The sequence below is a fragment of the Octopus sinensis genome, linkage group LG8 (assembly GCF_006345805.1).
Source record: "Octopus sinensis linkage group LG8, ASM634580v1, whole genome shotgun sequence".
Classification (NCBI taxonomy): domain Eukaryota; kingdom Metazoa; phylum Mollusca; class Cephalopoda; order Octopoda; family Octopodidae; genus Octopus; species Octopus sinensis.
In genome coordinates, this window is record NC_043004.1 from 50,541,217 (window position 1) to 50,567,527 (window position 26,311).

Genomic DNA, 26,311 nt, shown 5'->3' on the forward strand with positions numbered 1-26,311 from the left:
CACACAACACACACACACACACACACACACACACACACACACACACATACACACACATATATATATATATATACATATATATATATATATATATATATATATATATATATATATATATATATATATATATATATATATGTATGTATATATATGTATATATGTATATATATATACAAAATAAGAAAATGGAGAAATACACCTTAATCAATAATCAACTACCAGATAATACCCAATCACATAATTTATTAAACCACTACATATGAACATTAAGGTCAAACATAATAGTATAGAACAAAACAATGTACATCAATGAGTAATATGATACAATAAGTACAGCATGTATAAGTGAATATAAATAAATTCAAATCCCGACCTGACGTATCTGGGCGATAGGCTTAATACGTCGCTCAGTTTAACAGTCCACTTTTGTGCAAACATTCGGGCAAGGTCTATAGTTTGAGGATACTTATCTCCCTCCTTTCCCCCAATCTCTAAGGCCCTGAGAAGGGTCATGGGCACTATCCGTTTAATTAAAAGATATTGAAAAGAAACATCCACTTGGTCAATCTGCTAGAAATAGCAGTCAAAATCTCACTCAGCTCACACTCTACAATAAGCATGGGCAACCTTTTTCGAGAAGCAGATCGCTTGAGACATGACGTCTTCATCAGGCAGACCATACTACTAAGAAAAGAACAAAGCACTGAAATTAATGTTTCGTTGGCGTGCCATTTAAGAAATCCAGCAGGCAGCGGTCTGCCCATGGCTGCTAAACAAACTACACATTTAAAAACAGGAAGGTAGTACGTGATATTGTAGGTCTAGATGTAAATGTGTCTATTAAAATATGGAATAGTCATGATTGGAATGTCTTCGTCCATTGTTGATCAAAGGCTAAAACAACAACAACAAGCGCCTCAAAAATTCTCACCTTTGTTACAGACCCAAAATGTTGGGTGGATTGCTCCCCGGAAGCATCTCCATTTCCATCCGATATCTGACCACAATTCCTGTCTTTCGTAACCTTTGTCAGTGACAAATTTCAGGAATTCTTCATTGGTTACCAAATACTTTGTAGCTTCGAAATCTGGGACGCTGCAGCGAAACAAGATATTGGTAATTTAGCGAAAACTTGTTTTGGTCTATTCTACAGCAAGAACTATTTATATACTGGTACACACCACAGTAAGACATCGCGTCCAATGAGGCTCAGCTACCTTGTGTAGAGAAGGCTATCAGAAGATACGAGGCGGTGGCCGGGGCAAAAGTTAACAAGGACAAGTTCATCGGCTTGTGCCTCGGCACCTGGAGGAGCAAGTTGATATCGCCCAGTGTCGCGAGTCACTGGACTGATGGTATTGTTAAGTTGCTTGGAGTTTGGTTTGGACTGGACTCCCAGACGGAGAAGAAATGGAACGAGGTGGCAGACAGGATGGAGGCCCTAGTCCGGACCTGGTCCGAAAGGTTTCTGTCCCTGAACGGAAGGGCGGAGGTGGTAGAGGTGTTTATTGCATCTGTAATCACCTACTGCCTGACCGTTGTCCCTTGCCCCGACTCGTAGCTAAACAAGTTTTGGAGCGCCTCCTCTTCCGTTTATTGTGGAAAGGAGGAAATTCACTTGTGAGGCGCTCCGTCTGCTGCCAGGAACCGCTAAAGGGTGGGTTAGAGATGCCCTGGCTAATGATGCGTTGAGACTGAGACATCTCTGGCGCTGCCTGCAGGGCGACAAGGTGTGGAATCCGCTGGCGGATGAATTCTTTTCGCTACCAGCCTCTTTGGAGAGATTCAAACCCGGTTTCAGACGTAATCTGACAGAATGGCAAAGGAGTGCTGATCCACAAGATGGGCAAGGCCGGCAGTGAGAATACCACCTCAGTTTTGTATAGAGGGCCGGTAGAGTATAAAAACGATGACGCCTTAGGAGGGGCTCTGGAGTTCGATGAGTATCAACTTACCAAAAAATCTTTCAAAAAAACTTTCGGGTCAAAAATCCCTGACTTGACAGTGTTACAGGAACGCTTTACCTGTTCGAGATAAGTTATCCAGGCACGGAATGTCGGTTCCAACGACATGTCCAAGATGTACATTGTCAGGAGCTGTCAGGCTTGATAATTTACGTCGAACACGTATTGTCGCATCTGGGAAAAGTTCAGCTATCGGCTGAGTCTATAATAAAGATTGTACCGCCAACTGAACTCTCGAAGGAAGGTGAGGCATGCTTTTTCTGTACAGTTGCGGTTCTGAAAGAATGTGTGTGGAAGACTAGGATGCAAGGATTCGTGACATGGTCCTTCATTTCTGGCCCTGGTTTGCAACAATACTTCAGATATCACCTGAAGAGCAAGATAGGGCTGGAGAGAAGGACACTGTCAAGAAGCGTGTTTGAGGAAAGAGAGAAAGCTGTATTAAGAAAGGTGGGTGCAAGGGACGCGGCTTAATCGGCCTTGGAAAAAAGAAGGAAATAAAGGAAGGAGATAACCGCTGGGCTTTTGAGGCAACATGGCATATCCCTTACTCACATAGAATAAGACTATTTATTTCATCATCAATATTTTTAAATAATAGGTTCAAATGATTTTGAGCACATCACATTTTTTATAAGTATTGTCCTATTCTGTCCCATTCATGTATTGATCTTTATGGTCGTAATAAAAAATTCAGTTAGCAAACCAAGCTACACCAGACTGATGATAAGCAATGACTCTGCAACTAGTCTCTGGATGCTGGCTTTGCTGGGTGGAGGTGCTTATTTCCCCTTTGAAAATATAAGGACACAGAAAATGCGTCATGGTCAACAGGAAACGGTGTTTCCTAGGGCTAAATAGCAGTAGCATTCTTCCTTTTCATGGGACAATCAAATTAAGTTGACAACATACCATCACTTTATCCAGCTGGTACTGTATAAATCTAATATGATATTTCTATTTAAATTAAATAAACTTTAAATTGATTTATCTAATAAATTGATGTTTATACGCTAGTTTCTCCATTTTTTCTTCCTATCATGTATACATATATATATATTATATATATGTGTGTGTGTGTGTGTGTGTGTGTGTGTGTGTGTGTGTGTGTGTGTATGAGTGTAAAAACGATAGGAAGTGGCACTCAATACATTTGGTAGGATTTACATATATTTTTAATAACACTTTGACTTCATATGGCTTAAAGTTTCATGGGTGCGTAGGACACGTCCACCTTATCAGATATTATGGACTTCATGATATGGATGTGTCCTACATGCTGATGTGGAGCTGAGTCAAACTCTTATTAAATTTACATACACACGCACACACCACACACTCATACACGTGTGTGTGTTTGTACTAGTGTGTGTGTGTGTGTATGTGTGAGTGTGTGTGAGTGTGTGTGTGTGTGTGTGTGTGTGTGTGTGTGTGTGTACCTGCATGCGTGCGTGATTTTGTGTGAAGAGGATCTCAATTATGTTAGAGGAAATGTGTTCTGTAAGGGATGAAAACCGAATACTTACAGGCAGCGCGATTCTCCATACTCGTTATCCCATCCGTAGGACGGGAAGTTTCGCGGTTTGCCCAGTTGGACCTCTCTGCCTTCAAGAGCCACCAACGAGTTCGGACCAACAGGTGTGCCTACATGAAACATATCATCATCATCATCATCATATGCTACATTGTTTTATTATATTGTAATGGTCTGTACGAAGGGGCTGTACCCTAATCCTTCACTGGTCTTCCGGTGCTAGTTAAGTTCAATGCCGTTAACGTTCCTCTTGAACCGTCGGAAATCAGTTTCTACAGGAAACACTTGTGCGAAACTGGTATTCCAAAGAATACTGGTATTCCATTCTACGAACATACGGCTGGGCATTGTGGTTAATTTGGGGCCTGGGGGGATACACAGCATTTGAGGTGAGAGGGGAGAAGAGATATGTGATTGGAAAAGTGCCTGAAGAGAAATGTCAGAAGACCAGCCAGCTCCAAGAACTAGGGGCCACAGTGGTAAAATATCACAGGAGAGGACACAACATATCAGCGTTTAGATTATGTTAATGAGTGAACGCATGCCAGTCAGTCAGTCAGTCAGTTAACTCTTTTTGGTCAGTCGGCACGGTTCAGAATGTCAGTAACTTTATCCAAGGCTTGAGAGTAGCACTCCATTGTAGGTTAGCTACAATGTTGACAACTATGATATCTGCTTTTTTTTTTTTTAGAAAACTTATGAAATGCATTCGGAATATATCCTAGCCTCACGCAAAACATGCTAACTGCTAAGCGGATTGTAACTCCACATGGTACTTACAATCCGCTTAGCAGTTAGCATGTTTCGCGTGACGCTAAGATATATTCCGAATGCATTTCATAAGTTTTCTAAAAAAAACAAAGCAGATATCATAGTTGTCAACATTGTAGCTAATCTACAATGGAGTGCTACTCCCAAACCTGGGATAATGTTACTGACATTCTGTCAACAACTCCACATGGTACTTGTTGACAGATAGGTGGGTTGCGTCATCATATGCTGCTTGTTTGTTCCTTCTCGAGCCACGCCTGGCTCATAGGGCCGGTTTCCCGGTTTCCTTGGTGTATAGGTTCCCCACCTGGACGGGACGCTAGTCCGTCGCAGGTGAGCTGCAAGATGCAGGAGGAAAGAGTGAGAGAAAGAGTCAGCAGAAGTTCGCCATTACCTTCTGCCGGAGCCGCGTGGAGCTTAGGTGTTTCGCTCATAAACAAACACATCGCCAGGTCTGAGATTCGAACCCACGATCCATCGACCACGAGTCCGCTGCTCTAACCACTAGGCCATGTGCCTCCACTATCATATGCTACTCATTTGACTTATTCTGGATGTTGCAAGCATTGGAGCCTCTTCTCCGATTTGAAGATATCTTCCTCTTCCCCTGTTTCTAACTTCGGGGACCCAGCCCTATAATGGATCAGTGGACACAAATATCCCCATTGACTAAAAGATAAGAAAGAGGTGGACTGTCCCTCATCATGGCATCTCTTTACAGCTAAATGTGGATAAAATCTACGTGCTAATGATATATATTTACACTAAAGTGATACAGTGATACTCGGTCAAACGTGTTTCACGTAAAACAAAATTAAAAGTTTGAAATCTGAAATAGCAAAGTTCTAGAATTTTACCGGTTTTCATTTCAGCATATACCCATGTTGGAGGCTTCGTCACTACGTTGACTGGGAGTTGACGAATAAGGACAGAAGATGTTTCTAGATGAATACGTTCGTGCGCCATGCCCATTAGAAGGGCCCACTGTATAGAAAAGTAGAAATAATAATAATAATAATAATAATAATAATAATAATAATAATAATAATAATAATAATAATAATAATAATAATAAGAAGAAGAAGAAGAAGAAGAAGAAGAAGAAGAAGAAGAAGAAGAAGAAGAATTTAACAGACAGCAGCATATTCCCTAATGAACAGAAATGATGTAAACGTGGATCCTATGGTTGTAAAGATCAACTACTCATCAATAAGATGATCTTAGAAGATTGTCACAAACGACACAAAAACTTGTCAATAGCCTGGATAGACTATAAAAAGGCGTTTAATAGCCTACCACATAGATGGATTAAGAAATGCCTGGAAATGTATAAAATAGCACCTACTCTACGAAACTTTTTGTCTGTAAGTATGAGATCATGGAGAACCACACTAACTTTGAACAGTGACAATGAATCTCTAAATGCTGGTGATGTAAAAATTTCATGTGGCATTTTCCAGGGTGACTCACTATCACCACTCCTCTTTTGTTTAGTCTTAATTCCTCTCTCAAAATTGCTCAATGACGCGCAGTACGGATATAAAATGTTTGATAAAAATATAAATCATCTCATTTACATGGATGATTTAAAGCGCTTTGCAAAATATGACCAACAACTCAAGGGCTTACTAGCGATTGTTAAACAATTCAGCGATGACATCAAAATTCAATTTGGCCTCGATAAATGTGCAAAAGCTGCCTTTATTAAAGGAAAAATGACAGAAACATCTAACGTTAACCTTGACCAGTAGCATGTCATAAAAGAGTTAGACCCACCAGAGAGCTACAAGTACCTAGGGGTAATTGAAGGGGACGGAATAAGGCATTTAGTTGTGAATGAAAGGATCAGGAGAGAATGTTATTGCAGAGTAAGAGCAATATTCAAGACAGAGCTGAATGCGAGAAACAGGATCGAAGCGATCAATGCTTTAGCCATACCAGTCGTGACTTACAGTTTCAATATCGTTAACTGGTCAATTACTGAAATATGTAATCTTGACAGGAAAATACGAAAACTGTTGACAATGCATAGAATGCACCACCCTAAGGCAAGTATAGAACGACTTTATCTGCCAAGAAAAGAGGGAGGCCGTGGACTTTTACAACTGACAATAACAATGAAGATTGCTACAATTGGCCTAGACACCTACCTGAAAAACTCTGAGGACTGGATGTTAAAACTTGTCTCAAAACATGAAAACAAGAAAGCATCATACTCAGTAACAAAACAGGCAAAGGAATATCTATGTGAATTCCAAATACAACAAATTTCAGAATTAGACATACAAGAAACAAGCACAGAAAAAGCTAAGCTCATGAAAACCCATGCTAAAACTGCTGCCTTAGATATTCTGAATGATAAATGGCAAGAAAAACCTCTCTATGGCAAATACCCAAAGAGAGCGAATAATGCAGATGTTGACAAAGCCCTGACCCATCAATGGCTAATGGCCTCTGGCTTAAAATCTGAAACAGAAGGGTTTATCATAGCAGCTCAAGATCAATGCCTACCTACAAGGAACTACCAGGCCAACATATTAAAGAACGGCAGTAGCCCAGCATGTAGTGTATGTCAACAATAAAATGAAACCATTGATCATGTTGTCTCCAAGTGCAGTCTTCTGGCGCCTACAGATTATCTCAACAGGCATGATAGAGCTGCACAATATATTCACTGGGTAATTTGCAATAACCTGGATTTGCCCCATGAAAAAAACTGGTGGGAACACAAACCACCTCCAGTGCTTGAAAATGACCACATCTCACTCCTCTGGAACTTCACCATTCAAACTTACAGAAAGATAGATGCAAATAGGCCAGACATCATATTGAAAGACTTCAGACAAAGAACATGCCTCCTCATTGATATGACTGTCCCAATCGATATAAACGTATCTGTCAAGACCTACCAAAAACTGAGCAAATATAAAGATCTGGAAATAGAAATCAGCAAAATGTTGAACCTGAAGACTAAAACAATACCTGTTGTCATAGGTGCCCTGGGAATGATAGCAAAAGGGGCTGATTGCTACCTAACTCAGATACCAGGAAACCCCAAAATGGCAGAAATTCAAAAGATAGTACTCATGGGAACTGCTCATATCCTACGCAAAATACTTTCTTTGTAATCTCAAGTTTTAAAACAAACATAATTTTCGTATGGTTTTTTAGACATTCACTAGTACAACACTAAATACAAGACCAAATATATGGCACCCTATGCATAACAACAACATGAACTTCCAACCTGTTGTCTCTTGAGATCTCTGGGTGAGACTCGGAGCCAACTTGTACAAATGTAAAGCAAAAGTCAAACAGAATAATAATGATAATAATAATGATAATAATAATAATAATAATAATAATAATAATAATAATAATAAAATAATAATAATAATAGTGATGATGATAATGATGATGGTGATGCTGATGATGAGGAAGAGGGGGGAGGATAGTCGTAGTGTTGGTATTGGTAGTGTGGCAGAAGTTATCGTAATTATGGTTGTGCCGATGATGAATGAGGTAGAAGCAGTGTAGGTGGTGGTGGTGGTGGTGCCGGTGCTGGTGTTGGTAGGAGCGGTGCTGGCGTTGGTGGTGATGGTGAGAGAAGCGACGGTGGTAGTAGTGGAAGTCATGTTGGTGGCGATGATGATGACGATGATCGTGGTTTATTCAGTAGTGGTGGTGGTGGTGGTGGTGGTGGTGGCGATGATGATGATGATCGCGATGAAAGTGTTGTTTTTGTGGTGGTAATGATGATGGAGGGTGCTGGTGATGGTGGTGAGGAATGTGATGACTATGGTGATGGTATTATTACTCTTACCCATTTGCTCTCCATGGTGATGGGAAGTTCAAGCGGTGTATCATTGATCATTTGCAGTATGGCATTTTTCACCTGCCGTCTGTAGGCTACCACGTCAGCAACTTCCGGCCATACGATGGGTTTACCATCAATCCGCTGGTTAACCTGTTAGTCGAGATAAGTATTGAATAATGAGTGACTGACGAGACATGAATTAAAGAATAAAGCCGATTGTGACTTAACAACCGCAACAGTATTCTTTTCTACTCTAGGCACAAGGCCTGAAATTTTGGTGGGAGGGGGCCACTCAATTAGATCGACCCCAGCACGCAACTGGTGCTTATTTTATCGACTCCGAAGGGATGAAAAGCAAAGTCGACCTCGGTGGAATTTGAACTCAGAACGTAAAGACAGACGAAATAACACTAAGCGTTGCGCCCGGCGTGCTAACGTTTTTGCCAGTAATAAACCACAAAAACATTATGGATTTCTAATATCGGCACTAATACATTTTAAACCATTAATTTTGGAGGAGTTAGGCCAGTCATGAGCAAATTGTGGCCCGCAGGATTGTGCGGAACAAAATTAAAAAAATTATATTAATTTTTTTTAGTAGCGTGACGTAGGAGTGGCTGTGTGGTAAGTAGATTGTTTACCATCCACATGGTTCCGGGTTCAGTTACACTGCGTGGCACCTTGGACAAGTGTTTTCTACTATAGCCTCGGGCCGACCAAATCCTTGTGAGTGGATTTGGTAGATGGAAACTGAAAGAAGCCCATCATATATATATATATATATATATATATATATATATATATATATATACCGGAGTAAACACATAAATGTGAAACAAGGTGGAAAAAAGAGTACTCAAATACCAGTGGTAGAGTAATATGCTTTATTTAAAGCAGCAGAAAATTCAACAAAACCTGTTACTCTGAGTTTCCCGTTGCCGTTCATCGGACAGTTTTTGCTATATATATATGTATGTGTGTGTGTGTCTGTGTCTGTGTTTGTCCTCCCAACATCGCTTGACAATCGATGCTGGTGTGTTTACGGCCCCGTAACTTAGCGGTTCGGTAAAAGATACCGATAGAATAAGTACTACGCTTACAAAGAATAAGTCCTGGGGTCGATTTTCTCGACTAAAGGCAGTGCTCCAGCATGGCCACAGTCACATGACTGAAACAAGTAAAAAGTAAAAAGAGTATAGTGCGGACCGCCTAATAACGAGCCATGTTTCATGCGGCCCACTCGTAAAAAAGTAACCCATACCTAAGTTAAACCATTTGAGTTAGACTTCATTACTTGACTGGAACTTTATTTCATTGATCCTAAAAGTCAAACTTTACCTCGTCGTCATTTGAACTTAGAAGGTCATTAGTTAGAGCTCTGGTTCTCAATCGGGGTCCTCATAAGGTTTTATTGTTAAAATTTATGAGCAATAAATTGCTTATACTTCTACAAGGCGTGTGGCTCAATGGTTAGAGCATTGAGCTTACGATCGTGATGTTGTGAGCTCGAATCTCGGACCGGGCTGCGTGTTGTGTTCTTGAGCAAGACACTTTATTTCACGTTGCTCCAGTTCACTCAGCTGTAGAAATGAGTTGCGACGTCACAGGTGCCAAGCTGTATCGGCCCTTGCCTTTCCCTTGGACAATATCGGTGACGTGGAGAGGGGAGGCCGGTATGCATGGGCGACTGCTGGTCTTCCATAAAACAACCTTGCCCAGACTTGTGCCTTGGAGGGTAACTCTCTAGGTGCAAACCCATGGTCAGTGTCTGACCGAAGGGGGTCACCACCACCACTTCTACAATACACCAAATGTTTTAATTCTTTTTTTAATATACAGTTCCTAATAATATTTAATAATAGTAATATACATAAGATACTAATAATGAGACGCCATTAGAACAGCAGAAACACGGGGTGAATTTTTCCGCTTTGTAAGGGTAATTTATTCAATGTTTCTCCTGTTCTAACGGCGTCTCTGCGTTCGAAAATAAATTATCATCTTACTAGCAGCATCGCCCCGCGTTGCTCGGGTTTGTTTCGACCCTTTAGAATTGGAATTTTTGAAAAGTAAAAATTGTGCATTATGTAGCTTGTTATTCTCTTTAAGATAACATTTTTCTGGTTGAAATACACCGAAAAATGGCGACACAGCAGTCAAAAAATCGTAAAAAATAGGGAATTTCATAGAAAAAAAGCACCTTTTTGATGGTCCGATTTGAATTTTATCTCCTACGGAATGAAGAGCAAGCCTTGTTCTATCATACTCTCAATTTTGGTAAACTTGCGCCGCAGGGTCTCGGAGGAGATAGTGTTAGTTGAAGGCTACCAAACCTGCCACACACAGACAACTTCAGCTTTATATATAGAGAGATTTGTATCGATATTTCGGCGCTTATAAAAAAAAATGATAGTTTGTTTATATTTAACTAGCAGTATCGCCCGGCGTTGCTCGGGTTTGTAAGGGAAATAACTATATAAGCATTTTTAGAGATGTAAAGTATAATAGCCATCTCAATATGGCTAACCACAAAGGGGGGTGTTACTGTAGCTTTTTACGTTCTGAGATTTAATAATAAACCTTTAGAGAGTTACTTCCCTTATATATATGCCAAAAATGCATTAAAAATGGGAAAAATTGATGGTAATTTTTTTTTTAAATCGTAGACTCATCGTAGACGCGCGCTAATACCCAGAAGGGCTCGATATGAATCACGACTATAAGATACCCGGTTTTGGTTAAAGTGCACCGCAAAATGTGGGAGTAGTTAGGAATCTAAATCGTAGGAGACAGACAGCACACAACCTTACTTTTATATATAAAGATTATAAGATTTTTTGAAACATCGAATGGCTATAAGGGTCCAGCGGAGTAAAATAAGAATCCAAGGTGTTCATTGGTCAAAAGAGAGTTGAGAACCAATGAGCTTGAGCAAATACCTCTAATAGAGAGCGTGAAGTGGTGGTGACGGTGATGGGAATCCACAACAATAACAGTAACAAATAAAATAATTGAGAGAGAAAGAGAGAGAAAGAGAGAGAAAGTGCATATGAGTAAAAAAGAGAGAGAGAGAGAGAGTGAGAGACAGAGAGCGAGACAGAGTTTGTGTGTGTGTGTGTATCAGAGAGATAATTTAGTGAGAATAAGTCCTGGGGTCGATTTGCTCGACTAACGGCGGTGCTCCAGCATGGCCACAGTCAAATGACTGAAACAAGTAAAAGAGTAAAGAGAAAGAGAGAAAGAGAGAGTGAGAATGCGTGTGTATGTGTATGTGTGATTGAGGGAGAGAGAGAGAGAGAGAATGTGTGTGAGTGAATGTGTGTCTATGAGAGAGCGAGAGAAAGTATGTGTGTCTGTGACTTTGTAGGTATGCATGTGTGTGTGTGTGTGTGTGCGTGCGCGCATACGTTCGTATGTGTGTGTATGAATATGTATCCGTTTGAGTTATTTTGTGTACGAGGTATTTGTGTGTGCGTAAGTGTGTGTGTGTGTGCGCGTTAGTGTGTGCGTATGTGTGTGTGTGTGTGTGCGTGCGTGCGCATAATTTAGTGAGTATGTGTTTGCACGTTTGTGAGAGAATGTTAGCAACACTTACCGTATCGTCCCAGAACATTTCGTCTACACCAGTCTCAAAGATGGTCTCGAACTCGGAATTTATCCGTTTCTGTGTGGAAACAAGGGCATTAATGATGTTGATGATGATGATGATGATGATGATGATAGTGGTGGTGGTGACGGTGGCAGTGATGTTAGTGATATGGGTGATGTTGGTAATGATACATGCTCTCTGTTTTTCCTTCTTGTACAAACATACGGATATATATATATATATATCTTTTTACTCTTTACTCTTTTACTTGTTTCAGTCATTTGACTGCGGCCATGCTCAAGCACCGCCTTTAGTCGAGCAAATCGAACCCGGGACTTATTCTTTGTAAGCCCAGTACTTATTCTATCGGTCTCTTTTGCCGAACGTAAACACACCACCATCGGTTGTCAAGCACAGGGGACAAACACAGACACACAAACACACACACACACACACACACACATATATATATATATATATATACGACAGGCTTCTTTCAAGGCATTGGTCAGCCCGGGGCTATAGCAGAAGACACTTGCCCAAGATGCCACGCAGAGGGACTGAACCCGCAACCATGTGGTTGGTTAGCAAGCTACTTACCACACAGCCACTCCTGCACCTATATATATATATATATATATATATATATATAATATATATATATATATATTATATATATATATATATATATATATATATATATATATATATAATATATATATATATATAAGCAAAAAGAGAGGGACCACATGTGGTCATATATATATATATAACGGATATATATATATTATATATTGTAAAGAATCTCGCTGAAGAGATTTTCCTCACTTGGTGAGTCGTAGTGAAAAAATATATATAAAAAAAGAAGGAAAATGCTTACAATTTAGATATTTCTAATATATTTAACAAACTTGAATATTATGATAGTCAACAGGTTTCGTGTTTTGTTACGGGTTTCGTATCATGACTGGGAAATTGGTTGAAATATAGCAATTTCGAGTATCTTAAGGAATTTTTGTCCATGTTGTTTGTATGAGAGTTTGTTTGTAGAAACAACATGAAATAAAAACGCCTTAAGTTACTACAAAATTGCAAAATTTTCACCAATTTCCCAATCATGATTAGCAAAACGTGAAACCGGTAGACTATCATGATGTTCTATCTTACAAAATACATTAAAAATATCTAAATTGTGTGCATTTTCCTTCTTTTGTTATATATTTTTTCACTATCTATCTATCTATCTATCTATCTATCTATCTATCTATCTATCTATCTATCTATCTATCTATCTATCTATCTGTCTGTCTGTCTGTCTGTCTGTCTATCTATCTAATCATTATTATTACTATTTTTTCGCTTAGTCATTGTGATACTAATACCCTGGTGTTAAAACTCAGTGTACATATACTGCCCAACATAGCCGCTCATAGGTGTAGGAGTGGCTGTGTGGTAAGTAGCTTGCTTACCAACCACATGGTTCCGGGTTCAGTCCCACTGCGTGGCGCCTTGACTAAGTGTCTTCTATAGCCTCGGGCCGACCAAAACCTTGTGAGTGGATTTGGTAGACGGAAACTGAAAGAAGCCCGTCGTATATACTCTTTACTCTTTTACTTGTTTCAGTCCTTTGACTGTGGCCATGCTGGAGCACCGCCTTTAGTCGAGCAAATTGACCCCAGGACTTATTCTTTGTAAGCCCAGTACTTATTCTATCGCTAAGTGACGGGGACGTAAACACACCAGCATCGGTTGTCAAGCGATGCTAAGGGGACAAAAACAGACAAACAAACACATACACACACACACACATAATATATATATATATATATATATAATATATATATATATATATATATATATACATATATACGACAGGCTTCTTTCAGTTTTCGTCTACCAAATCCACTCACAAGGCATTGGTCGGCCCGGGGCCATAGCAGAAATGCCACGCAGTGGGACTGAACCCGGAACCAGGTGGTTGGTTAGCAAGCTACTTACCACACAGCCACTCCTGCGCCTATATATATATATATATATGTATATATATATATATATATATATATATATATATATATATATATATATATATATATATGTATGTTTATGTGTCTGTGTTTGTCTCCCGAACATAACTTGACAACCGATGCTAGTGTGTTTACGTTTCAGCAAAAGAGACTGATAGAATAAGTACTGGGCTTACAAAGAATAAGTCCTGGGGTCGATTTGCTCGACTAAAGGCGGTGCTCCAACATGGCCACAGTCAAATGACTGAAACAAGTAAAAGAGTAAGAGAGTAACAATGCGTCAGTCGAGAACAGAGCAGTAATAAGAAAATGAAAATGACAAGGGAATAAGAAATTGAGCCATGAACTTCAGTAGCTTACAGTTGTTTCTGCTATAAGATGCAATGCACTCATAGTTGAATGTTTGTGTATCACTCTTGAGCTTCACCGCGACATCAAAAAGATTTGAAGTGTTGCGAATAAAGTTAGGGTGACCTGAGAATGTTACATCAGACTTAGGAAAATATGGCAGTCGGAACGCTTGTCTTGCAACAAGTCAGTATCTCACGATGCATTTGCAGTACCAATGGTGATTCTAACATTCGGGGCGCTTGACTGGTTCGTAGAGGAAATCCACTCATAGTCATTAAATCTCGCAAGTTCCTGACAGCAACAGGAAACTTCCACAAAAGCAGTGATATCGACAGGCTCTAAGAAGAGATGAAGGAGGCAGAGATTTGGGATTAGTGCAGTCAGCCTTTTAATGTCGTATAGTTTCTGTCAGACAGATCCTGTTAAACAACAGCAGCGTAAATAAATACATCAACCTAGCGCTGACAAACGAAGACAACTTCCTATGGGTCATTCTTCCTGACACCTGCCAAAGAAGACCTGGGTGTGAAACGCTCAGCATCCCAAAAGAAAACTAAGCATTGGTGTGTTTTCCGAAGACTTGAAGATGACAGCATCGACATAATGTGAAATAGAGGAGCCCTTGGAGCCCCCAAGATGCAATCGAAAATTTTGATTATGTTACATTTTAACAGAAGACATATAATCAGCAGCTATCCCAAAATGTCGTCAAGGTACTACCTCCCAATGCGACACGACGTTGTCGCTAAAACATTATACTCTTTCTCTCTTTTACTTGTTTCAGTCATTTGACTGCGGCCATGCTGGAGCACCGCCTTTAATCGAGCAACTCGACCCCGGAACTTATTCTTTTGTAAGCCCAGTACTTATTCTATAGGTCTCTTTTGCCGAACCGCTAAGTAACGGGGACATAAACACACCAGCATCGGTTGTCAAGCAATGCTAGGAGAATAAACACACACGCGCATATATATACATATATACGACGGGCTTCTTCCAGTTTCCGTCTACCAAATCCACTCACAAGGCTTTGGTCGGCCCGAGGCTATAGTAGAAGACACTTGCCCAAGGTGCCACGCAGTGGGACTGAACCCGGAACCATGTGGTTGGTTAGCAAGCTACTTACCACACAGCCACTCTTGCGCCTATTATTGTATTATACAATACAATCCGATAAAAAGATTGTCCCGGGATAAATATAGAAAACCTCTGTTATTGAATATGTACATAAACATCAACAGAAGGAACACTAGTGGAATATTCTCATCAAAACTTCTACCAAATGCAAAACATACAAATCTGCACGTATACGTACATACGTACATACATACACGCACAGACACACACACACATACATACATACATACATACATACATACATACATACATACATACATGCATGCATGCTTACATACATACATACATACATACATACATACATACACACATACATACATACATACATACATACATACATACATACATACATACATACATACATACATACATACATACCCTGTTGATGTTGAAATTCCAATGAAGGAGCCTTGGATCTAGGTAAGAAACTTTACTGGCAAGAAATCTTGAAATAAAACTGAACAAGAGCACTCAGAGAGCTCAAACCTCCACCAAAGCAACACCAACGTCTTCTTAACGTTTGGTCAGAGATGGTTTTAATATGAGAATATCTGAAATAAACTCAACTGCTCTCACAAACAAGAATACTAAAAATGAACCCGACCGCTCTCAAACATTAAGTAAAAAAAAAAACCCGGAAAAATAATGTGACAGACATGAGGCCAAACATCCCTTTGAGTTTCATCCAGTAGCTCTTGAGGTATCTCGTCCACAGGCAAACACGACGAAAACAATACCTCCACCTTCGCTAAGGTGGAAGTAATAATGACATACATACATACATACATACATACATACATTACATACATACATACATACATACATACATACATACATTACATACATACATACATAATAAATTTTAGGGTAGCAAAAAATTCTAGAAAAATTCTCCGCTACCAGCGGTCAAGTGAGAAAGAAATTCCACTTCAGAATTACAACTATTAGTGGTTTGGAGTTTGGCTGCTCTTTCTAATGAGTCGGATGTCCTATTATGGCTATCCCTTATATGTTTGAATGTACATACATACATACATGCATACATACATACATGCATACATACATACATACATACATACATACATAAATAAATGTGTGAATGTGTGCGTGTACCATTTTAATATAAATCTTTACTGTTATTAGTCAAATTCCAGTGAATTCTGCGTTGTTAGAGACCAAATTTTCTATTAGAATTAAAATATTGTTAAAAGAAGATAAACATACATACATACATACATACATACATACATACATACATACATACATACATACATACATACATGCATACATGCATGCATGCATGCATGCATACATACATACATACATGCATGCATGCATACATACATACATGCATACATACATACATACATGCATACATACATACATACATACATACATACATACGTAGATACATACATATATACATACATACATACATACATACATGCATACATACATACATACATACATACATACATACATACATACATACATACATACGTAGATACGTAAATAATTGCACAAATATACGCATTCACGCATATATACCTACATGAATGCGCACAGATCTAAAAAGTTTGAACCAAAATTAGAACCTACTGTCAGTAGTTCAGACAACATTAGCTTATTGACGTAGACTGCCGAAGTGTGTCCGTAGTAGAAGATTAGTGGCAGTCTTAATCTGTCTGGATAAAGATATAGTGCCGAGTCATCTGGAATTAAGAACAGATAAACTGACATATACATGTGTATGTGTGTGGACATATATTCGTATAATTTTGTATATATATATGTATATTTGTCCATGCATATATCAAGTCATTAAAAATGAAATGTCTGATTTTCAAGGTTTATTTTACTCTATCTCAACAAAAAGCAATGCAATTAGAGTATGCACCTAAATTATCAACACAATTTTGCCATTTTATCGGTAGCTTATTTACGCTGGCAGCAAAGAATTCTGGAGAGCAAGAGGAGATGAAATCACGAAAGGTTGTTTTAGCATATTCTTAAGATTTGAAGTTTTTTTTCCTCGCAAAAAGTTGTATATGCCTGGAAAACGTGATAGTCACTTGGTGCAAGGTCTGGTGAATATGGTGGATGACAAAATACTTCTAAGATCAGGTTCTGTAACCTGAGTAGCGTTCTTTGTGCAACATGTGGTCGAGCATTGTCTTGCCAGGCAATTGGCTTGTCTCTATTGACCAATATCGGTTGTTTAATTGCAAATTCACTCATCATTTCATCCAATTGTTTGATATACATCCGTTGTAATTGACTTACCAGGTCTCATGAAGCTGTAGTGGACGACACCAGCGCTAGACCACCAAACAGACATCATTAGCATTTTTTGGATTGTGTTTTGGCACTTCGTCTCTACCTAACCACCGTGCAGAACGCTTGCTATTGTTGAAACAAATCCATTTTTCATCACACGTAACAATACGATGCAAAAATGGTTCGCTTTTATGCCGTGGCAGCAAAGAACAGCAAGTTTCAAAACGATGTGTCATTTGATGGTCATTCAGTTCATGTGGTACCCACTTGTCCAGCTTCTTTACCATGCCGATTTGTTTCAGATGGTCCAATACAGTTGGAATTGAAACATCAAACCTTGCTGCTAACTCACGCGTAGCTTGAGATGTGTCCGCTTCCACTACAGTTTCCAGCTCGTCCCTATCCACCTTGCTCTCAGGTCTACCACAGGGGCTGATTTTCAAGAGTAAAGTCACTAGAGCGGAACTTCTCAAACTATCGACGTACAGAGCGCTCATTCACCACATTTTCACCAAACAGCTCTTTTGGTTATTTCGAGCTGTCTGGGATGCATTAGTTCCACGACGGAACTCATATTCATAAACAACACGGATTTTTATCTATCCATAGGTTCACAAAAATTGATTTACAAGAGAAAACTCTCAATATTAATCAGACACCATGAATTGCATTTCGAAAAGGGGTGATGTAATTCTCCAATATTGTAAAGCAAATAATTGTCAAGATAAAACATTAAAGTTAAAACTGTCAAACTTGGTGCATAAGAAAATCGGACAATTCATTCTTAATGACCTGATGTTTATATATATGCGTATGCATACAGACTCTAAATCTATCTATCTATCTGTCTCTCTCTCTCTCTCTTTCTATGTATATATATGTGCGTGCGTGTGTGTGTGTGTATGTATATATATATATATGTATACTCACACACATACGAAGGTCGGATGAAAAGCTCATAGGCTGACCAAGATACTCTCATGGAATGTGACCAAACAAGGTTTATCTTCCAACATAGTCCCACACTTCTTCCATCGGTATTCCAGTGCTTGTATCCCATTGGTGAAAATGCTTTCACCCTGTTACTCAAAAAACTCATCAACAGCAGATATGACACCATCATCACTGCAATACTGGTTCTCAGCCAATCCAAAGCCGCCACAATCACGCACAGCAGATATTGTAATCATGAACCTATGTGCTGGAGCATTGGCCTCTCGAAACAAGACCCCTTTCGTCAGTTTTCTTGGGCATTTGGTCTTGAAAGCCTTTCGTAACAGCCTCAGCAAGTTGGTATAGTACTCTCCATTAACAGTGTGGCCCTTTTGAAGATAGTTGATAAGCACAATGCCCTTTACATCTCCCCAAAATGAGGCAATCACCTTCCATGCAGATGAAACGACATTGGTCTTCTTTGGAACAGGGGAAGAGGATTGTTTTCACTGCATGGATTGTCTCTTTGTTTCTAAAAGCGATGAACCTGACACTCATTCTGGCTTTGGAAACATTCAAGGAAATCAGCTGGATCTGTTTCAAGCAGTGTCAGATTTTCCTGTGATGTAATCAGCCTGGTGAGCTTGGAATTAAGTTTGGGAAGACGTGGCATCCACCGAACAGAAACTCTCCCCCACTCCAATATTCAGCCGCCCACTTTTACACTATTGGTAAAGCTGGAATGTCATCTCCTAACGTAGCAACCATATCAGCATAAATGTACTTGGGGGCGAGAGGGATAAACTTCTTTTTCAGCAGGTACTTGATAACACTACGATGCCAAAATTTTTGTTCATTTTCAGGAGTAGTCGCTACTAGTTACGTTTGAAGTCTTCTTTGAACAGTTAGATGTCAGTTCACATACATGTAAATACAGTCATCTCAAAAGTAAGATACGCACCATCATCTTTTTGAAAGATTTATTTCTAGAAACAAAGTAATATCATGTGATGCATTTAAATACTTAATCTAGCATTTAGTAGTTATGCCTTGTACATTATCAACAAATATGAATCACCAAGTATCACCAAGAAGCACACAAACCAGACGCTATAATGACAAGTGTCAATTTAATTTACTTTAAGATCTCCATGTATGTATGTATGTATGTATGTATGTATGTATGTATGTATGTATGTATGTATGTGTGTGTGTATGTATGTAGTATGTATGTATGTATGTATGTATGTATGTATGTATGTATGTATGTATGTATGTATGTATGTATGTGTGTGTATGTATGTATGTGTGTGTATGTATGTATGTATGTATGTATGTATGTATGTATGTATGTGTGTGTGTGTATGTATGTGTGTGTATGTATGTATGTATGTATGTATGTATGTATGTATGTATGTATGTATGTATGTGTGTGTGTGTATGTATGTATGTATGTATGTATGTATGTGTGTGTGTATTTATGTATGTATGTGTGTGTATGTATGTGTATTTGTGTGTGTATGTGTGTGTGTGCGCGCGCGTGACTATAGTTCACATGATTAAAGCTGACCAATGAAAAACAAGAACGTTGTCGCCTGAAAGAACGTATAGAGCCAGAAACTCGGGGTAACAACAGATGGTAAGAGAAACTAAAAGAGAGGAGTGCAGATCAAAAAGCAAGAGTCCCACCGACCCACCCAGTTCTGACTCTATTCGAGCTCCTATCTTAACTGGATTTAATGCCAATAGTGGTCTAATAAGCCGCCTCAGGACCCATAAAGTATATAGCTGCTAATCTAGTCTCTCCATTTTTTTCTCTCTCGTCCCTTTCTGTCGAAGAGCGTAGGCTCAAAAAGTCAAAGACTTTTCTACTTTTCGTTCCCTCACCTGTCTAATTTTTGCTATCTGCACACACACACACCCATTTTGGGCGGCTAGCTGGCAGAATCGTTAGCACGTCGGGCAAAATGCTTACCGGCATTTCGTCCGTCGTTACGTTCCGAGTTCAAATTCCACCGAGGTCGACTTTACCTTTTATCTTTTGGAGGTTGATAAGATAAGTGCCATTCGAGTGCTGTAATCGATGTAATCGACATAGCCCTTCTCTTACAATTGTTGGCCTTGTAACAAAATTTTATATGCACATATACATATGTTGTTGAATGCTCGAAATGAGGTGTAGATAGATAGCCGACAACTGACGAAGGATACTTTCTCTGTGTTTACTCGTCCTGTAGTAGTTTGAAACAAATCTCAAAGTTACAGCCCAAATCGACCTAGATTATTTTCAGATATGACTTACTAACAAGACTTTGAACACTCAACTTATGAACTTCTTAAATATTCTTAAGTAAGTCAGAGAATGAGAATGCTATATCGGATTGTATTTTGAGGGTTGTTAATGCCAGTTCTGAGTCAGTTTGGGTAGGATAAGATGATACACTAAACTGAAGATTAGCTATTGAATCTAGGTCAGAAGTTCAGTGAGTATAATGTACGAATTAGATAAGCCTGATAAAATTGCTTTCAGCCTGTTGTGGACGATGTTGTGACCTATTTAAAACTGCCAGTTACTGACCTATCTTTTCATATGTGCGCGTGCGCGTGCGGGGGTGTTTGTGTGTATGCGTGCGTGTTCGCATATTTGTACGTGTGTGTGTACATATACGTATATAAGTAAAACGTACGCGCAGTACATACATACGTATATACACATACATACACACACACAAACATACATGAAGTGTATACACTAGCGTAGCTAGAGGAGGTGGAGGGATGGTCCACTCGGGTGGCACTTTTATTGGGGCGGCACCACTTTTGTGTTTGCTGTAGGCAATATGTATTTTTTGTTGGGACCCAGGGGCGGCACACTGAAGGGTCACTCCGAGAGACACACAGTCTAGCTACATCTTTATATACATATATATCTATTTCTTTACTACCCACAAGGTGCTAAACACAGAGAGGACAAACAAAGACAGACAAACGGATTAAGTCGATTATATCGACCCCAGTGCGTAACTGGCACTTAATTTATCGATCCCGAAAGGATGAAAGGCAATGTCGACCTCGGCGGAATTTGAACTCAGAGCGTAACGGCAGACGAAATACGGCTACCCATTTCACCCGACGTGCTAACGTTTCTGCCAGCTCGCCACCTTAATCATTATGCATACATACCTACACACACGCGCGCGCGCTCGTGTGTAGGTATGTATGCATAATGATTAACTGAACATTTCAGCTACACCTTTACATTGCATGTGTTACAGGACAAGATAGCACATCTTTAAAGAAAACTGATTTTTTTCTTCTGAGAAGTTACTTCAACGAATGTCTTTTTACATTTTAATGTACACAAATATTTATATATAGCTTCACGCAGCTTTAGTTTAATCGCCGTTGCTAAATTTGTCTTTAACTAATTAATTTCACCTTGACAAAGCTTTGCACATGCCAGCAAATTGATTATTTGCTGTTTACATATAAGAAAGGCAAATCTAATTGGTCTGTGAACGATGTATTTTTGGTATCTGTAGCTGATGAAGAGTAACAACGCAGAAACACGTGTCCTGTAGTCTGACGACGTTATTCTAGCCCAGCGCGTTGTGTTTTCACACACATTGTTGATAACGAGAACTTCATTTCTGAGACAGTTACTGTAGCGAAGGTCTTTCTACGTTTAAGTCTACATGAATATGTTAAACATAAAAGTACACAGCTTTATTATACCGTAAGGTAAAAGACAAAACTGAACAATATTATAAATATCATATACATATATAATTTTATTGCGACAAACTGGACGTCATGTACTATCAAGATTAATTTTCACATATGACCGGTTGGTTGGATAGATGGCTAAATAGCGTTGAGAAATGCACTGAAATAAATACCCACCGGGTGATTAGTCCAGTTGAACAATGCAACTTTTGTTGTTTAACCCAGGTCAGCCCAGACTGAATAGACTTATTGATCAGTGGATTTTTATAAATTGCCATGAACATCTCATCCTTCAATCAATCATTTCATATCTAGGTCGTCATAATTCAATGCGTCTCTTTTTGTTTTTTAGAAGAGAGTAGGGTTTAATTTGAAAGAAACTTGCTTTCATTTCTAGTAGATACTGTGGCCATGTAAAGACACCTACGTTTTGATCGGTGAAATATTTGCAATGAAGGTTAGCAGGCAGAGAGTGGGAAGAACGGGCAGTGAGGGTAGAGTTAAGTAAATAATGATAAAATCCTGTTAGTAAATATTGTGCGGATTACTCACCGGCTATGGAGGTAAATAGACTTTCGTAGAGATTGTAGCTGTTCAGAAAGTATTCTTGAATATCTCTGGAACAAATTGTGAAAGGGATACAATACTTCAGTAAATGTACATACATACATACACGTGCGCGCGCACGCACACACAGACACACAGACACAAAGACACAGACACACACACACACACACACACACACACACACACACACACACACGATTGCTTGTTATGGCCGGTCAGAGAGTGAGCATTGGTTTTGCCCCCCAAAATGTCCTAAGCTGTGAAGGCGATTCGTCAGACATAGACTCAAATGGCCAGAGGCACATAAACTGTGCGTGCGCGTGCGTGTATGTGACTGAGTGCATGTGTACGTGTGCTTATGTACAAAAATACATACATATGCGCTCATACACACACATACACAAAGAGAGAACATTTAAAAACAACACAAACCATTACTAATACTCTTTACTCTCTTTTACTTGTTTCAGTCATTTGACTGCAGCCATGCTGGAGCACCGCCTTTAGTCGAGCAAATCGACCCCAGGACTTATTCTTTGTAAGCCCAGTACTTATTCTATCGGTCTCTTTTGCCGAACCGCTAAGTGACGGGGACGTAAACACACCAGCATCAGTTGTCAAGCAATGCTAGGGGGACAAACACAGACACAGAAACACACACACACATACTTATATATATATATATTATATATATATATATATATATATATATATATATATAATATATATATATTATATATATATATATATACATATACATATATACGACAGGCTTCTTTCAGTTTCCGTCTACCAAATCCACTCACAAGGCATTGGTCGACCCGGGGCTATAGCAGAAGACACTTGCCCAAGATGCCACGCAGTGGGACTGAACCCGGAACCATGTGGTTGGTTAGCAAGCTACTTACCACACAGCCACTCCTGCGCTAATAGGAAAAAAAATTAATTTAAAAGTTTCTCCTTAATTTCAAAACGTATTTGTTGTTTGTGCAAAATTGCATAGTTGAAGAATAGTCGAAGTTCACTGCGTTGGATTTGTAGGCTTAAAGCATTTATAATTTTCTACTTTATCATTATTTCTAGCACCAGTGTATTTAAGAAATGGGATTTATCATTACTGCTGCCCACTGATATAAAGATTTATATCCTTTCTTTCTCTTCTCTTTCTTCTACTTGTTTCAGCCAATGGACTGCGGTCATGCTGGAGCACCGCCTTGAAGAATTTTTAGTCGAACGAATCGACCCAGTATTTAATTTTTAAGCTTGGTACTTACTCTGTCAGTCTCTTTTGCCGAACGAAACTGTTAGGTTAAACACCCGGACACCGATTGTTAAGCGGGTGGGGTGGGGGGATAAACACGCACGCGTGCATACATATATACAGTGAGCTTCCTTCTGTTTCCGTCTATCAAATACATTCACACGGCTTCGATCGGCCCGAGGTATTAGTAGAAAACACTTGCCCAAATTGCCACGCAGTGGGACTGAACCCGAAACTATGTGGTTGGGAAGCAAGCTTCTCACCACACAGCCATGCCTGCGCCTGTTTATGAGATTTTAAAATTCGTTCAGCTGATCAAGCTGTCATCCAGAAATCTTTTCCAATTTTCTTTCAAATAAATACTGAAACTATTTCTAAATATATGGGAGAATTTCTTATAAATTTTTGATTCCTAAATAACACACCAAAACTAAGTTTGCATAGATTGACGTAAACTACCTATAGCTATGACTGACGATCGCAAAACTATATTTATAAACTACGGGTATAAATGTGAGAAATGTACCAAAAGCTATGTACCAAAAGATTCCAAATTCAAATCCAAGGAAGACTTATTGTAAAAAAATGAAAATAACTTACCAAGCTCTTCTGAAAATTTCATTTATATTTTAATATGCTGAGGTTACCAAAGACAAACTGGATTGACGCTTCATAGACAAGCTACTCACCAATTTGTAAATTAGACAGCTATGCATGTAAAAAATCTCTTGAGTCAACACGTTGATAAAATTAAATTTTGCTGTTGTCATTACACTACCGTCAGAAATTAATTAGCACCCTTGATTTGCTCTTCACTCAAGGTATGTGCTGTCACCTAGTGGCCATATCTCGAACTATTGCTTTGTTGCGAGTGCACTGTTGCGCAGAACGATGACGTAACTTTGTTTGCAGAGCAGTTTGAGAGTCTACAGCCTTATGATGTTGACATAGCAGTGCAACAACTTGGAGTGCGGATGCAGACAAATCTTCCTTTGTTTAATAGATATAGTTTTCTCATCGCGTAAGACGTTTTGAACAGCTCATAGGTTAATTGATTTAACCTATTTAATGTAGAAATTTGAGAAGTGCTAATTAATTTCTGATGCAAGTGTATATTATACTGATTCAACAACGAGCAACAAGCAAATAAATACAGTCTATAAAAAATACCGGCCAAAATTATGTCCCTCGAAACAACTTTATTACGTCCCATCAATTAGGTGATTGCATTCAGAACAACGACGCCATGACCGCCATGGTAGGACCAGTGACTATTCCTACTTTATTTTGTTCAACATTCAATTGAAATTATGTAAGAAATTTAATGGAATTTCATGGAAATATCTACCACAGCAATACAACCAAGCATTACAATCAGCACAAATAATAATAATACTAAATACAGATAACATGAAACAGCGGACTTCGTAAGTAGACAAGCTGTACATAGACTACAACTATACATCATCTCTACAAAGACACAATCTAAACAGTTAAAGAGTTGTGATTACTCATGTATGTAAAGAGTTGTGTATGTATGTATGTATGCATGCATGCATGTATGTATGTATGTATGTATGTATGTATGTATGTATGTATGTGTGTGTGTATGTATGTATATATATATGTATCTATGTATATATATATATGTATGTATGTATGTATGTATGTATGTATGTATGTATGTATGTATGTATGTAGTATGTATGTATAGTATCTATGAGTATATATTATATATATATATTACATATACATATACATATACATATACATATATATACATACATATATATATATATATTATATATATATTATATATATATATATATATAATATATATATATATATATAATATGTATAGAAATTAAATATAGAATATAAATTACAAAGTGGGACAAGAACGCAAAAACACACAAAGAGACGACACAAAAAAAAAAAAACAGACGGGTCACTCGAAGCCTCTAATCTTCAGTTGGAACCGGATCATCTTAGCAATTTCGGCTGTTGCAAACTTCAAAGTACCAAGCAACTTGCAAAGATTCCACGATGTATCAATCTTGATCCAAACACCTTCCAGTTATAGAGGAGATGGCATTTGAACCAGATCTAAATGACATTCATTTAGCTGTGAATAAGTTGAACAACAATAAGTCTCCAGGGTCTGGTCGAATCTGTGCAGAAGTCTTGAAATATGGGGGTGACAAAATGTTTGAACTCTTAAATATATTAATTTGTCACTGTTGGAGAAGTGGGGGAAGTGCCTCAAGACTGGATTGATGTCATTTTATTCTCCATGTATAAACCGGGGTCAAAGGATCTGTGTGGTAATTTTCATGGGATTTAGTTTTTGTCTGTAGTTG

At 38.8% G+C, this 26,311-nt stretch overlaps 1 protein-coding gene and 1 long non-coding RNA gene across 5 annotated transcripts in view; one reads left to right on the forward strand and one right to left on the reverse strand.

The window, feature by feature from the left end:
• The window catches only part of LOC115215235 (ergothioneine biosynthesis protein 1-like), an 86,220-nt gene that overhangs the window by 34,711 nt on the left and 25,198 nt on the right, over positions 1-26,311 (reverse strand). The window contains exons 3-9 of one of the 4 annotated variants that reach the window (XM_029784471.2): positions 22,676-22,740; positions 16,787-16,899; positions 11,682-11,750; positions 8,093-8,236; positions 5,127-5,253; positions 3,491-3,608; positions 932-1,095 (exon numbers count right to left, since the gene is read on the reverse strand). In XM_029784471.2, coding sequence (XP_029640331.1) covers positions 932-1,095; positions 3,491-3,608; positions 5,127-5,253; positions 8,093-8,236; positions 11,682-11,750; positions 16,787-16,899; positions 22,676-22,740 — 800 coding nt within the window. The remainder of the gene's footprint in view (positions 1-931; positions 1,096-3,490; positions 3,609-5,126; positions 5,254-8,092; positions 8,237-11,681; positions 11,751-16,786; positions 16,900-22,675; positions 22,741-26,311) is intronic. The other 3 variants (XM_029784472.2, XM_036505401.1, XM_036505400.1) reach the window with 3 other exon arrangements.
• LOC118764550 lies at positions 149-18,256 on the forward strand. Its single transcript, XR_005000368.1, has 3 exons — positions 149-160; positions 11,127-11,129; positions 18,174-18,256. It is a non-coding gene; the product is annotated as an uncharacterized LOC118764550 (long non-coding RNA).